Raw genomic sequence first — 16,390 nt, forward strand, 5'->3', positions numbered from 1 at the left:
TTGAACCAAAACGAGAACACATTTTTGAAAAGCGTGCACCCATTTTTGAACACCTCGAGAACCCGAAGCGAAACGGGTGCTCGATTTGTAAAAGTTGGGCACCCGTTTCTAGCGGGCTCTTTTCCCAACCCGCAGACTTCCTCGGGATTGGGATCCAGCTTTGTGCATTTACCCAATGCTTTAAATCACATTGTCTCAAAGAGGGAAAAAATGTAGACACTAAAAATTGGTTATCACCTACGTTCTTCATTTTTAACCTAATCGCGTGTATAGTCTTCATTATTCACGCGATGTTGTCTCGCTTCTCCTTTCCCATTTTTAGTCTTGATGATATCATTTTCTCCCCATTTCAAGTTTATGATATTATTTTGTCCTTTGATTCATACTTTTGGCATCAGTTCATTCCCTTGTCAATTTTGCAACATCAGTTTGCCTAATTTTATCTCTATTAGGTCATTCTGCTCCCGTTTTGGTCCTCCCACTTCGTCCTTAGCATTTTCTTTCCCAATGATATTAGTTTCTCCCCATTTTAAGTCTGGGATTTCATTTTGTTCTCAGCCTTATCCTCTTGGCACTAGTTTATTCCCCTCTCAATCTGGTGATGTCGATTTTTTCCCTAAACTTGCTTCGATTAGGTCATTTTGCTTCTTTTTTGGTCCTGTAGCTTCCTGCTTCCCATTTTCTATCCTATGGCATCATTTTCTCCCAATTCCTATTTTATGGCATCATTTTGACCTCTTCTCCAGCCCCATGCTATCACATTTGTCTCTTTTCTACCCGTTGATATGCTTTGACACAATTTACCTGCTTTTACTCGGTTTTACCCACTTTCACCTAATTTTCCCATTTTCGCTCAATTCTTCCCATTTTCGCTCAATTCTTCCCATTTTCTATCCGGACCATCCCAATTATTCCCAGTTTCACCCATTTTGACCAAAATTGACTTAATTTGACCTAATTAAGGTATCTGGATGCTAGTTTGACTAATTTGCCCTTTTCGTATTAATTAATTGTTTAATTAATTAAGCCTCCTTTTACTAATTATTCTTCTTATTCTTTTAATCTTTCATCATTTAACCATCTCCTTTTTCAATATTAATTAAATAATTTATATTATTTAATTAATTTTGAATTCACACTTTAATTAAATGATTTTAATTATTTAATTAAATGTTCAATTTGTATCTCCCATAATTGAATAATTTGAACTTAAATTATTTAATTAGCTAATCGTGTCATAATTAAATAAATATCTTTATTAATTTAATTATTTTTCCTAATTATCCTCCTAATTTTAGAAAATGGCAACAATATCATAGATATTTTATGGGATTTTCCCTACTATCCTCTTTGATTTTCTAAAATCCTTCTTTTTGGAGATATCTCATTATATCTTAATTTTGAATTTGAAAATGAGGCATGCATCCTCAATTTTTTTTTTCTTCTTTTTCTCCACTTTTTCCTCATCACCTTCATCCTTCCTTGAATGGCAGCTCTGCCATGTGTTTCATTCAGGTTCGTCCATCTCGTTGAGTCTTCGATTTTCTATAAATTGGGACTTATGTTTCAATCAATGGATCTAACTTCCGAGTAATTTTATTTTGTCAATTGTTTAATCATCTAGTATTGCTATTCTATCCAATCGTCTAATCATCTAATTTAATAGTTTCATTTAGGTGAATTGATTTAATCTTAGAATCATACTTTCAAGTTATCCTTGCTATCACCCTTGCTTTCATTCATACTTGCACCTCCATAATGAGAGCGACATCAAATTAGAGGAGAAAGAAAGAACAATGGAGCCACATTGAAGGAATGGTGATGTATTCATTTAATTCTCATGTTTCATTTCAATGTCTCTATCAAGGTAGGATTATGATAGATTAGCATAGTTGGTACAAAAGTTTGCAGTGTGCTTAAGATTATGCTTTGGTTTGATTTCTCTAACCGTCTAACCTCCAGATCTTTTCCTGATCTACATCTGCCATTAAGAATCCCTTGCTTCTTTGAAGCATTCACAGACACAACTAAGTAAAACCCATTTGGAAGAGTGTTTAGAATAAAATGTTCCTCGAACTTTAGGAAAAGCTGGCCACTCCCCCCCTTCCCACTTTATGAAGAAAGCTCTCTCCTTTATTATCAATGCATAAGGATAAAATGCAACTAGGGTAGGTGTCGGTACAAACCTTTTTTGGATTCTTCTATACTCCATTCTCTTTAGGCCTCCAAAAATTATGCTCAATGTCCTTGAAGCTACCCAAATGATCAATATACATCCCCATGAAGCCCTTTTTTTTTTTTTCAAAAACCTCTTGGTTTGTTCATGGTTCACATCCTCCCAAGCTCTTCTTAGAGGGTGCCAAGCTTTGCTCTGATAGCCTGAGTGCCCCACCAGACCTAGAGGCCCACACTTGGTTTAGCCTTTGTGAAACCCTAGCGATATCCTTGCGACACCATAATCAAAAGTGAACTTGTTGTATTTATAAAAAAAATCTTATATTTAGAATTTGATTATTTTTATGGAATATTTTAGGATATTATTTAAAAATGGACAAAAATTAATTTTGAAGTTGAATAAAAAGACCAAAAACTATTTTCTTAATTTAAAATGAAAAGTTTTTTTTATGTGGTAGATTTTTCTTAGAAAGATTAAAAAGATCTCATCAAATAAGTTGTTATCTAAGTTAGAATCTTTTTATCTTAATAATAAATGTTTTTTATTAAACCATTTATTATTGAGAGAATTGTTGTAAAATTTCTTCCCTGTTATATTTTATGTTATATTTTATATTGTATGATCATCACCAAATCAAGATGAATATTTAGCATGTCTCCTTCTTCCAAGACCTACTAACTCTTATGAAAGGTTGTATAAGTTAAATATTTTTCACTCTAAAGACTTTGAATGCTTAGAGAGACTTAAATTAATACATTTTCTTTCTAAGTATGTTTTGTCCTAAATAATTTTAGGATTGTTTAATGGAATAATTCAATATATACCATTCAATATTTTATTATGATTCAAATTATAAAGATAGAAAAAAAAGAGTTTGTTAAGTTGGTGTAAGTAGAGCCAATTAGTTTGGAAGATCCAGATTGTAATATGGCTCTAATAATATTCTTCCTCAAGAATAATTTGTTAAAAGACTAAAAATTGTTTTATAATTTACTTAAATTATACAACACATAAGTGTTAGGATTATATCTTAGATTTATCTAGTTCAAATTTTTAATTTTTTGAATATGTCATATATCTTATTAAAAGGCTTCTATCCAAGAACTCTAATAAGAAAATATAAATAATTAATAGTAATATTAGGGAATGTGTCTTTTTTAGACTCACATGAATTGATCTATTTACCTCTTATAGCTCTTCTTAAGAGATTGATAGAAACAAAATGTTTATTCCATGATTGTCCTTAGCAAAATTGCCCCTTAGGATTCCTTGTTGCCATTAGAAGGGAGTATTACTTAGGATAAAATTAAATACATGTAGGTAACTATCTTGAAGGTGAAATACTAAATATACATCATTCTATCTATCTCTCTATCTCTCTCTATCTCTCTATATCACTCTATTTATATATTTCTCTCTTCTGCTCTGTCTCTCTATCTCCACCTATCTATCTATCTCACTCTACCTCTCCCCCTCTCTCTATCTCCTTATATCTCTATCTCTCTATCATAGTGCCACATATATCTCCCTTTCTCCCTCTCCCGCTGTATCTATCTTATTTCTTCCTCTCTATCTCTCCTTCTCCCTTACCTAGATCTCTTTCTCTCTATCTCTCTCTATCTTTACTCTCTCTCTCTACCTCTATGTCTATATTTCTATCTATATCTATATCTATATCTATATCTCTCCCTCTCCCTCTCCCTCTCCCCTTCTATCTCTATCTCTACTTTCATCAACTCCAAACTAATCACACTATTGAGAGAAAATAATACCATGAGAATGAATATTTACATTTTGAAAAAACTAATGAACCAATATATAATTGCATTAAACCATTCAAAATGGGCACACGACTAAGTCGAAACCATAACAAATATTTATATCCTGTTAAGTTGAGTATTAGCAATTATCAGCCACATATAGAAAATTCAATTAAATTTATACTAGCTGTTGAGATGGGAGGCTGCAACGCCACCTTATCATCCTCTAATGGCTTGCGTGATCACCGGCAGCGCTTTTGCTGGCACCTCAATTCTGTCAATAGTCGCCAAATTCAACCATACCCAACTGCGAACAACAAAATGTTTGAGTGCGAGGAGACGCCAGAGACTTAGTGTATCGAACACTGTGGAGAACATCCCAGAAAGTTCCAGTTCGAGTGAAGTAGCAGACAAGGATTCTTCATCCTCAGTGCTTACCCCGCGCTCTTTCACTTCACTAATTACGAGCTCTAACATTCGGAAAGCCCTCGAGGGTATCGGTACGCTAATATTTGCTTTTCATCTCTTTCTTTTTCTTAGCAGCTATTATTGAAATTGAAGGCTTCTAGCCCTTATCCAAAATTTATTGGTGGGAATGAAGCGAAATAGAGTTCATACACCCTCGTGCGTTGACATAAAAATATCCTTAGCCTGGGGGAAATTTAAGAACAAAATTGTTGGGCTTTAGTGTTGCAGGTAAAGATTCATTTTTCCTCTTGTATGAATATATTCTTTAGTTCCCTGGAATCTGTCTTGCAGTAAAAAGAGGAGTTGCTGCCCTTCCATGGTACTTCATTTTGTCATTGTCGGTATTCTAGAATTCGATTCCTAAGAGTTTTGTATTTGATTGTAATTAATGTATTTGTTATTTTGAATTTCTGGAATTTGTCCATTCCTGGTGGGTGGAGGGGTGAATCAGGGGCTTACATCAAAGAAACCCAGGTGTAAACCGAGTGGGCTGTGCTTAGGTAAGTGTGTCCTGTACGATTGCCACGCTTTTGCCAGGGCGGTCAAGCATCGACCCAAGCTATTTAATATGTTAGTATTTATACTAAATGCGAGAGCTTGTAAGTTTGTTAAACAGGTGTTAGCAGGACAGGAATTGACTTGTGTAATATTGTTAAATGTAGGTTCATATGGAAGGATTTGTGTACAGATAATGGGCATTTTCATGAATTATAAGTGTTTATATTACCAGTGCTAGCAAATTTGCTTAATGATTTCCTTAACATCTAATTTATTCTGACTTTGAGAGAGAGTACGATCTCTTAACATTTAATAGAATAGAATAGAATTTTTAACATCCATGAGACCAAAGATAGTCAATGGGATGGCATGTCTAGATTGTCTAGCTTTCAGATTTACACAAAGACTACTAATAAGCTTGGTGATGAGCTCCCTAATTTTCCCAACTTTAGTCTCTTTGAACAACTCTTGCAATGAAGTAGCCACTAAAGTATTAGCATACTTGGCTTGAATATCATAGCAAGCTTTGCACTCAGAAATAAAGTCCTCCTTAGATTCAACTGCCCCTGTTGTGCAAAAGATAAAACCCTTTCTTCCCATTCTTCTTTAGGTCATTTCTACCTACCTGTTTCACAATGAAAATGGTGCGAGCTAGTTGTCAATTGAGCCATAAGAATAAGAGTGTTTGTACGGGAGTGAAAACCAGGATGGAAACTTGGGAATGCAAAAAAGAAACATGCTAAATCATGAATTTGGAGATCCTTTGATGGCATTAGCAAAATGTTTGATATTTAGAAGGGGTTCTACATATTAAAATAATATTCTACTATTTAGTTATAATAGTTAAATAAGTTGTTAGGATAAACTTTAGGAATATTCTTTATTCTTTTAGTTTTTATTTGTTTTTCTTATTTGTCGATTTTATCCTTATCGGATAAATCATTTGTAACTCTTATTTAAGAAGTCTTTCACTCCTTTGTTAATATTGATATCTTGGTAATCATTTTCTATGTCATTACTTTTCGTAATATGGTATCAAATTTTGGGGTTTGAAGGAACCTTGGTATTGGTGACGGAGAAATTGTTAAAATCCGAGAAACAGATTACAACCCAGAATTAAATTGAAAGAGATAGATCAAATAAACTGTAAATGCAAATGAAATAAACAACATAACAATGATACCGAGAGAAAACTGATGTGAAGTGCTCCAAGACAAAATAGCATCATAGTACTATCTCCAACTATATATGAAAATACAAGCAAGGTAGCATGTTTATATAGACTCAAGAGAGGGGTGGAGGTGGCAATACCGGCCAATGAGGAGAGACCACCATGATGGTCTAAACATACTAAATGCACCTCCTCATAGCATGCCGATACCTCAATACCCACTTGTCTTAAGTAAACATGATTTATTAACCTAAGCAAGCTTAATTAAAGTGTAAGAAAAACCTAGGAAAGGGGAAAATAATAAACCCAACTAGGAAAATAAAAACCTACACTAACACCCCCCCTTAAGCATAGCTTAGGTGGGTGAAAATATGGGTTTTGGCAAATGAAGCTTGATGAGGTACCCATGTACATAGTCCTCCCCCCCAACAAAGGAGAGTACACCCCCCCCAGAATAGAGAGAGAAAAAAAAAGAACTAAGAAGCCCCCCCAACAAAAGAGAATACCTGCCGCACCCCAAGCAAAGCTCTGAAATGAATGAACTTGCTTTTAGTGAAGGGTTTGGTGAAGATGTCTGCAGTTTGATCTGATGTCGGACAACACTAAAGATCAAGAACCTGCTCATGAATCAGCTCTCGAATATAGTGCATGTGAATCTCAATGTGCTTGGTCCGTTGATGATGGACCGGATTGCAAGAAATCTGAATAGCACTTTGGTTGTCACAAAAGATGATTGTAGGCTTTCGAAAGGAAATGCCAAACTCAGTGAGAATGTTCTGAAGCCAAATGGCCTCAGTAGCAGCATTAACTGCTCCTCAATACTCAGCCTCAGTAGATGAAAGAGCAATAGCAGATTGTTTCTTGCTTGACCAAGAAACTGGACCAAAACCAAGAGAGAAGCAATACCCTGAAGTGGACTTGCGATCTTGAGAATCACCTGCCCAATCTGAATCTGTATATCCCACCAAGTCAATATCCACGTTCGTTGTATAATGAATCCCATAATTGTGAGTACCCTGTACATAGTGAAGAATCCGCTTAGCTGCTTTCCAATGCAGCTCATGTGGCTCTTGCATGAACCTGGAGACCAAGCCCACTGCATATGAAATATCAAGCCTCGTGTGAGTCAAATATATGAGGCTTCCAACTAATTGATGATACAAGGTAGCATCCGCCAAGGGTGAAGAACAAGAAGCCTCAAGTTTGATTCCTGACAGAAATGGAGTCGGTGCAGGCTTACAGTCAGCCATGCGAAATCTCAAGAGCATATCAAGAGCGTACTTAGGTTGTCCAATGAAGATACTAGAACGCGATTGAGTGATCTCAATCCCTAAGAAGTAGTGGAGTAGGCCTAAGTCAGACATCAAGAAGTGATCATGAAGGGCAGTTTTGACTGCCTTGATACTGGATGAGTGACTTCTAGTGATCAACAAGTCATCAACATAGAGAACAAGGAAGGTGAGAGTATCATCTTGCTGCAAAATGTAGACGTTTGGATCAGAATGGCACCGAGTGAACCCAACTGACAGAAGGAAGGAGTCCATCTTGGCATACCAGGCACGAGGGGCCTGTTTAAGGCCATAGAGAGACTTCCGAAGGCGACAAACAAGTGAACGATCGTGGACGAACCCCTGTGGCTGCTCCATATATATTTCCTCCTGAAGGTCACCATGAAGAAAAGCACTCTTCACATCCATTTGATGAACTTCCCAACGATGGGCTGCAGCAATAGCAAGGACAAGTCGGATGGAATTCATCTTGGCAACTGGCGTAAAAGTCTTAGAGTAGTCAATCCCAGCAACCTGGGAGAATCCTTTGGTGACCAGACGAGCCTTATACTTATCAACCGACCCATCTGCAGCAAATTTTGTTCGGTAGATCCACTTGCACCGAACAAGTTTCCTTCCCTTAGGAAGAGGGAGTAAATCCCAAGTATGGTTCCTCTCCAAGGAATTGAACTCCTCCTGCATAGCTGCATCCCACTCGGGGACACTTGAAGCTTCCCGAAAGGTCTGTGGATCGGAAGTTGTAGCAAAGAAGAGATGTGGAGCATGCTCAAATTGTGACCTTGTTCTTCTCTCATCTGAAGGATCACCAACCCAATCACCTGCTGACTCCAATGTCTGACGAGCCCAAAGAGGCCCAGTAGCTGGAGAATGAGGAGAATCTGGAGGAGAATCATCACCCTCTGAAGGATGACTAAGAGAAGAGGAAGATGAATCCTCACCATCATCATCTGAAGTGGAGGAAGAAGACTCCTCAGAAGGATTAGGAGGATTAAAATCCTCAGAAGAACTGTCATCATGAAGTTGCAATGTCTTCATAGGAATGAAAGATGGAGAAGTGGTAGAAGAAGAACTGGAAGTATCCTCCTCAAAACGAACACTCCTCTCAATGAAAAGCTCATGTGTGGTAGGATGGAGAAGCTTGTAGCCTTTAACACCATCTGGATACCCAACAAATATGCAAGGCTTTCTCTGCGGATCCATAGCCTTGCGTTTCTCTGCTGGAATGTGGGCCCATGCAGAAGACCCAAACACTTGGAAGTGTTTGACTGTGGGTTTCCGACCAGTCCAAGCTTGAAAAAGAGTTACCCTCTTCATAGCTCGATGAGGAACTTGATTCTGGATATAACATGCATAGTTGATGGCCTCTGCCCAATACTGAGGTGCCAATGATCTGGAGTGGATCATACAATTAGCCATTTCCTTCAAGGACCGATTCTTACATTCTGCAACTCCATTTTGTTGTGGAGTGTAGGGAACTGTGTGTTGAAGATCAATGCCTTCTGAGATACAAAATTGCTGAAACCTTTGGTTGACATATTCCCCCCCATTAGCGATGCGCAAAACCTGGATGGTTTTCCCTGATTGCTTCTCTGCAAAGGCTTTGAATTCCTGAAAAGACTCAAAGACCTCAAACTTTTGTTTGAGAAAATATACAAAGGTGTACTGAGAAAGATCATCAATGAATGTCAAGACATATTTGGCCCTGCTGAAAGAAGGATTTGGAAATGGTCCTGCTAAATCACTGTGAACTAGCTCCAAAAGGTGTGTGGCTCTCCATGCTTTGCCTTTATCAAATTTTTCTTCAGGGTGCTTGCCAAGAATGCATCCTTGACAAACTCCATCAAGAAATCAAATAGAAGGCAACCCTATAACCATGTCATGCTGACTGAGCTGCTGCAAGTAGCGGTAGTTCAAGTGGCCAAACCGTTGATGCCACAAATGACTCACCTCATCTGAGTGAGTAAGCAATGCAAGTGAAGGAGAATTAGGAACAAAGTGAGAAAAGTGATACAGGCTAGACTGATTATCTGCCTTTCCCACTGCAATTGTAGACCCATTGGGCATCTCACTAATTACCACTGTGTCTGGAGTGAACTCAACCTACTTGCTAGAGCCAGTGTGAGTGATTTGATAGACAGATAGGAGATTAGTTGACAAAGATGGAACACAAAGGACATCCTGAAATGCTCCTTTGCCCACGTCAACAGACCCTCTCCCATGCACTTCAACAAGAGTGTCATCACCCAATAGAATAGATGGCATAGAACATGACTCCAAGGAGGAAAAACTATCCTTTGATGAAGCCATGTGGTGCGAAGCATCTGAGTCAATAATCCAGGAATTAGGCTGGGAAGCAACAGCAACTAGGGCCTTGCCCTTTTCTTTCCCCTTACTTGTGTCCTTTGAAGATTCCTGAGATGAACTTGGTTTGACAGAATCGGGCACCTTGATGTTGTTCTTTTCTAGAAGATGAGTCAAATGATCATTTTGCTTCTTTAGACATTTATGTTCATCATGACCAGGTTTCTTACAATAGGAACACTTAGTTTTCTCCTTCTTGTTTTTGTCACCCTTTGAAGAAGATGCATCATTAGTTGCTTTTGAAGTAACTGGCTTCTGTTCTTGCTTCTTTTCTCCTTGGTTCTTTTGTTTCTTTTCTTGCTTAGAAAGCCCATTTTGATCTTTTGTACCTTGGTTGGCAACCAATGCTTGAGATTTAGAGGGCTTAATTGTGCCCATTTGAATCAGCTTATCCTGTTCTTGTGTGAGTTCTTTTACAAAATCATCAAGAGAAGGCATTTTAAAGCTGGTTCCTAAGGCACTTTTTGTAGCATAGAAAGTAGACACAAAAATTGAATAGTTTGGACCAAGTTTGGAAAGAATGCTTAGAATCAATTGTGAATCTTTCTTATCTATCCCACATGCCTTCAATTGCAATCTTACAGCCTTTAGTTTTGTGAAGAAGTCCTGAATTGTAATCAAAATTACATGGATTTATCCCTATTAGCTCATTCTCCAATGGGTGTCCCCTTAACTCATCTTGTTGACCAAACAACCCTTCTAATGTTGTCCATACATCATTTGGAGTTGTAGCAGATTTAACATGAAAAAGAAGATCAGAAGATATAGACATACATAGAGTACCATAAGCTTCATCACATTTGTTAAACCATTTTGGCTTTTCTGCAATTAGTGTTGGTTCGGTTTCAAGTCCCATGGTTACTCTAAACAACCCCAACTTCTTAAAATAGATTGTCATTTTTGATTTCCACTCATACTAGTTGTAAGGTGTGAGTATTGGTACTGTATTTTGATCCATTTTAATGCAGAAAGTAAGATTGCTTGTGCAGGAAAGAGAGACGAAAAAATTAGAGAGAACACACTGGACCATCCCCCTATGTACTAGATCAGAAATCACCCCCCCAGATTTATAAGGTGGCACTTTATAATTTAGAGCATTTACAATGCTGGATTTATTTTCTGGAGTTTTACAAAGTCCAAAAAATGGACACAAATACCGAAGGCAAAAATAATATCTCAGAATATGAGCATCAAAACAACACCAATGTATTCTAATTGAAAAAATATCCACTTTCAAAAAAAGAATGACCTGAATCCGAGATCATATGTGAAAGTTATAGTGGTTTGAAGTTCATAAAACGGGGAGTGCCCTTTAGATCTGTTGATAAAACTTAATTAATGGAAAATTGGGAACTTATAAGAAAGCATTGATTGCACCACTGCAAAGAGCACAAAAAAATACCCCATTTCAAAAAAAATTGCACTGAAAAATACCTCCGTATGACTGAGAAAATCTCATTTGAAAATCAGATGCAAAAATGAAAACTGCAATGGTGAGGGGTCTGGCTAAAGCTTTCAGACGCGATTTTCAAAGATCTGTCGAGTAAATAAAAAATCTGGCAATGCCCCAGATGGTTTTTTCCAGCGGCGAAATAAACCCAGAAAGCGTTTTTCTTTATCACTTTTGGAAGATGGGGCCACAGTGTTAAAAAAACGCCTTCAACAAGGAAAAAACGACATACAAAGCTTCTGGTGTCCGATCTGCACACACTTTATATGAAAATAGAGGTTTTTGGGCCTTCCAAACACAAAGCAAAGGTCTGTTAGGCCTAAAAACACACTATTTGAAAGTTCTTTCACAAATCTAAGCTTCAAAAACCTTGTTTTACAAAAAAACATATATGTAAAACAATATTACCGGATCTTCATAAATCTTTGCTGGTTTTTCAAATCATGCAAAATTCAAAAGAAAACACAGCAAGATTTTACAAGATCTCTACAATAATCTAATCTTTCAAAACAGGCTCTGATACCATGTTAAAATTTGAGAAACAGATTACAACCCATAATTGAATTGAAAGAGATATATCAAATAAACTGTAAATGCAAATGAAATAAATAGCATAACAGTGATACCGAGAGAAAACTGATGTGAAGTGCTCCAAGGCAAAATAGCATCAAATTACTATCTCCAACTATATATGAAAATACAAGCAAGGTAGCATGTTTATATAGACTCAAGAGAGGGGTGGAGGTGGCAATACCGGCCAATGAGGAGAGACCACCATGATTGTCTAAACATAGTAAATGCACCTCCTCATAGCATGTCAACACCTCAATACCCACTTGTCTTAAGTAAACATGATTTATTAACCTAAGCAAGCTTAATTAAAGTGTAGGAAAAACCTAGGAAAAGGAAAAATAATAAACCCAACTAGGAAAATAAAAACCTACACTAACAGAAATTATCAAAGGTAGTTGTATGTTTTCGTCTAAGTTGCTAGTTTTGGTTTGGGTTTGAGTTCAAGTTCACAGTTGGGTCATTTTTTTGGGGGGTCTGGGTTCGTTTTGGGTTTGTCAGTACAAAAACATACTAAAATAAAAAATATATACATATATGCAGTAGTAGTTAAGCTCAAAATATACCAATATGCTAGTAGTCAAATAACATAGCTAAGTACAAACAATATAAAATGATTCATTGAGGAAGATTGATGCCAGAAGGCCATTATCTCCTGTGTGAAAATGCAAGCCGTCACAGACTCACAAAGAAAAGAGATCCAAGACCAGGTTAGAAAGCATTTGTGAGAGTATTTATTTTATCTCTAAAATTCTAAATACGTAGTATATTAATGCCATCTTCAATTAGTATTTGCTCGGTCACAAGACAACATTCATGACTCAATCAATACTCCAATTTCCTAAATAGTCTCTAGTTACACCATGTTTAATTGCTAAAGCCTCTCAATTAGTATTTAAGAGCATGTCATAAGGATATAAGGGATTCACACACTGAGGATCCCTTAATATTGCAATTACAGTAGTCATATATCTAACCTAGAGTTGCAAATTCTTACATCATCTTTTGGTTTCAAATTCTAACTTATTTGCATTCCAAAGTTGGAAAATATGTAATGTCCCCTTTTCGGATTACCCTGAATCTTCCCCTTGTAAATATCAAAGTCTGCTAATTTTCACGCTTATTAATTCTGATATTAGATATTGATCCATTGACTTTTTTGTCTTCTTTGATCTTATGGATGGTTCCTCCAATTCCCCCTTCTCAATTGAATTTATCTCTTTTTTATATCTTCATTTGTGGGAAGTCACACCTCTTTATAAGAAATGAGTCATCACTCTTCATTGCTACCCTTTGAGAATAATAAATTATTCTTCAAATTGGTCTCCCTTGGATGCCCTCCTCAAATAATACTTTCTCCTTTTTATATCCTCCAATGTGAGGGAGAGGTCACACCTCTTCATTATGTATGCTCCTTTGGCAAGAGACGCACCCTTTCCACCATTAGCACCCTTTGAAAGAGTGCAACTCTTCATTATTTCTGCGTTTTGAAAGGAACACAACTTTCACATTCAGATCTGCACTTCTTATTTATATTAGTTCTACACTTCTGATTCCCCAAATTATCCCTTCAAATGAGGTTCTCTTCTGCCTTTTATATCTCATGTTTGAGGGAGTCACAACTTTTCATTTCATGTCTTTGACCATTCATTAACTTAATTAAAATTTAATTATATTTTAATTGTATTCTTCTATATTTTAATTTTAATCTTGTTATTATCATTTATCATTAGATTGTATTTCAAAATGGGGACATTATAGCCCACCCCACTCAAGATTTCTTGTCCTCAAGCATTGATCAATTTAACTAAATTTTCCCAATGCAAGGATTCCTAACTAATCCCTGAAGATTTGTAATCTTAAGATAAGTTCTCTCTCATCAATTGTAATCGTAAGAACTATGTTTGGTTGTTTCCTCGAGACAACAAAGGTGAAATTCTCATTCATTGAGAAGAGGATTAGAAGCATGACACACATGTAAGACCTTAATTGCAATATTCTTTCCTAAAAAAACTCATCTTTCTAGGTCAACAAAAACATAGAATTCACAATGATAGAAATCAGTAATCATAAATATTCATGTAGTAGATATACCCAACACGGAGTATACACTTAAAACACGGAGCATACACATGAAAACACGAAGTAGACACATGGATATATTTAGATACAAGCATTCACATGTAGATATAGTTTATTTGGTCCACAAGAAGCAAGAACGTCCAACCAAGACTACATCCATCCCTTGGGCCAATCGATCAATCATTTTACCCACGAGGCAAGAGCGTCCAACTTGGACCAGAACCATCTCTCGGAGTAACCAATCCACAAGAGGTAGGAGTGTCCAACCAGGACCAAAACCATCTCTTGGGCCAATTCACTTTATCCACAAGAGGTGGAGCGTCCAACCAGGTTCAAAACCATCTCATGGACGATTCATTTTATCCACAAGAGACAGGAGCGTTCAACCAGGTCCAGAACCATCTCTTGGGCTAATTCACTTTATCCACAAGAGGCAGGAGCGTCCAACTACGACCAGAACTATCTCTTGGGCCAATTCACTTTATCCACAAGAGGCAGGAGCGTCCAACTAGGACCATAACCATCTCTTGGGCCAATTCACTTTATCTAGAAGAGGCTGGAGCATTCAACCAAGACCAAAACCATCTCTTGGGGTAATCATTATTCCATAATTCACAATAAATCTCTTCCATAAATCTGCTATAAAGTCTTCCATAATTTGATCATAAGATTGTCATAAAGTATCCACAATCTCTTCTCAAAAGTCTGTTACCAACTCTTCATATACTTCACCTTAGATCTCCATAATATTCTCTCTTATTCTAGTGTATATATTATATACTTGATTGTCTTCTTTGCACTATACACGTATGTTTTAACAATCTCTCATATTGTCTTGCCATTGTCATTTAGTTGTTGCCATATTTTTGGACAGAGTTAATACATCCCTTCTCATTGATTAGAATGCATAAACGATTTATCCTTATCCTATAGGCTGGCAAGATCATGCTCTGATACCACTTGTAATGTCCCATTTTGGGATTACCTTGAATCTTGCCCTTGTAAATATCAAAGTCTGCTAATTTTCACGCATATTAATTCTGATATTAGATATTGATCCATTGAATTTTTTGTCTTCTTTGATCTTATGGATGGTTCCTCCAATTCCTCCTTCTCAATTGAATTAATCTCTTCTTTATATCTTCATTCGTGGGAAGTCACACCTCTTTATAAGAAATGAGTCATCACTCTTCATTGCTTCCCTTTGAGAATAATAAATTATTCTTCAAATTGATCTCCCTTGGATGTCCTCAAATGAGACTTTCTCCTTTTTATATCCTCCAATGTGAGGGAGAGGTCATACCTCTTCATCATGTATGCCCCTTTGGCAAGAGACACACCCTTTCCACCATTAGCACCCTTTGAAAGAGTGCAACTCTTCGTTATTTCTGCGTTTTGAAAGGAACACAACCTTTCACATTAAGATCTGCACTTCTGATTCCCCAAATTATCCCTTCAAATGAGGTTCTCTTCTCCCTTTTATATCTCATGTTTGAGGGAGTCAACTTTTCATTTCATGTCTTTGACCATTCATTAACTTAATTAAAATTTAATTATATTCAATTGTATTCTTTTATATTTTAATTTTAATTTTATTATTATCATTTATCATTAGATTGTATTTCAAAGTGGGGACATTACAAAATATCTAAGTTACCGGTACGTCTAGGTTTTCCCCCAAATCCGGATACGATTCGTCTTGGATTCGGGTTCGGATACGATTCGTCTTGGATTCGTCTAGGTTGACTTTCACGGAAGGAAAATGGGTTATTTAAACCCTAAAACAAAAACAAAAGACGTGCACGAGCAGACAGAAAATGCATTTCGGATTTGTCTTCGGCAACGCTTGTCTTCGTTTGTCTTCGGCTCACGACAACGGCTCACAGCTCACGACAATGGCTCACCGCTCACCGCTCACGACAACGGCTCATTGCTCACGGCTCATGGCTCACGACAACGCTCAGGCAACAGCTCACGACAATGCTCAGGCGACGGCAGTAGTTTCTTCATTTGTCCGAGTTGAACAAAAATGTTTTAGACAATGTAGTTTGTGCGAATGAATAACCATGACGGAATCCATGGATGCTGTTGCAAACCTTCATCGTTAATAATGGAATATATAAAATAGATTTTTAAAAAGTATTATACATTATCTTAATATATTGTCCCGTAACGTATATATTACTAGTTATATAATTAGATTACAAATTTAAAATAATATAAATTTTATAAGATATATTTAATATTAATTTATAATTAATATGTTTAATTTTTAATAATGAAATATATAAAATAGTTTATTTTAAAATTATTATACATTATATTAGTATATTGTTCGTAAAACTATATCTTAATAGTTATATAATAAAATTATAAGTTAAAAATAATATTAAATTTATAAAGTATATATTTAATATTAATATATATTTAATATATGTAATTTTTAATATATATAAATATTTTTTTAATTTAGAATTAATATATTTAAATTTTAATATACATATTTATGATTTTTATATGTTTTTTATACTAACGTACCCAAAACGTACCCAGCTCCCTCAAAAT

The 16,390-nt window shown here is 36.2% G+C and overlaps 1 protein-coding gene across 3 annotated transcripts in view; it reads left to right on the top strand.

Annotated features, from left to right (window-relative positions):
• The first annotated feature begins 4,088 nt into the window (after positions 1–4,088).
• Positions 4,089–16,390, top strand: part of LOC131069164 (NAD(P)H-quinone oxidoreductase subunit U, chloroplastic) — a 76,015-nt gene continuing 63,713 nt past the window's right edge. The window contains exon 1 of one of the 3 annotated variants that reach the window (XR_009112116.2): positions 4,089–4,436. Coding sequence is in view for 2 of the 3 variants with exons in the window: in XM_058004519.2 (XP_057860502.1) it covers positions 4,166–4,436 (271 nt within the window). In the remaining variant the exon portion in view is untranslated. The remainder of the gene's footprint in view (positions 4,437–16,390) is intronic. The other 2 variants (XM_058004519.2, XM_058004518.2) reach the window with 2 other exon arrangements.

Source organism: Cryptomeria japonica, chromosome 5, assembly GCF_030272615.1.
Source record: "Cryptomeria japonica chromosome 5, Sugi_1.0, whole genome shotgun sequence".
Taxonomy (NCBI): domain Eukaryota; kingdom Viridiplantae; phylum Streptophyta; class Pinopsida; order Cupressales; family Cupressaceae; genus Cryptomeria; species Cryptomeria japonica.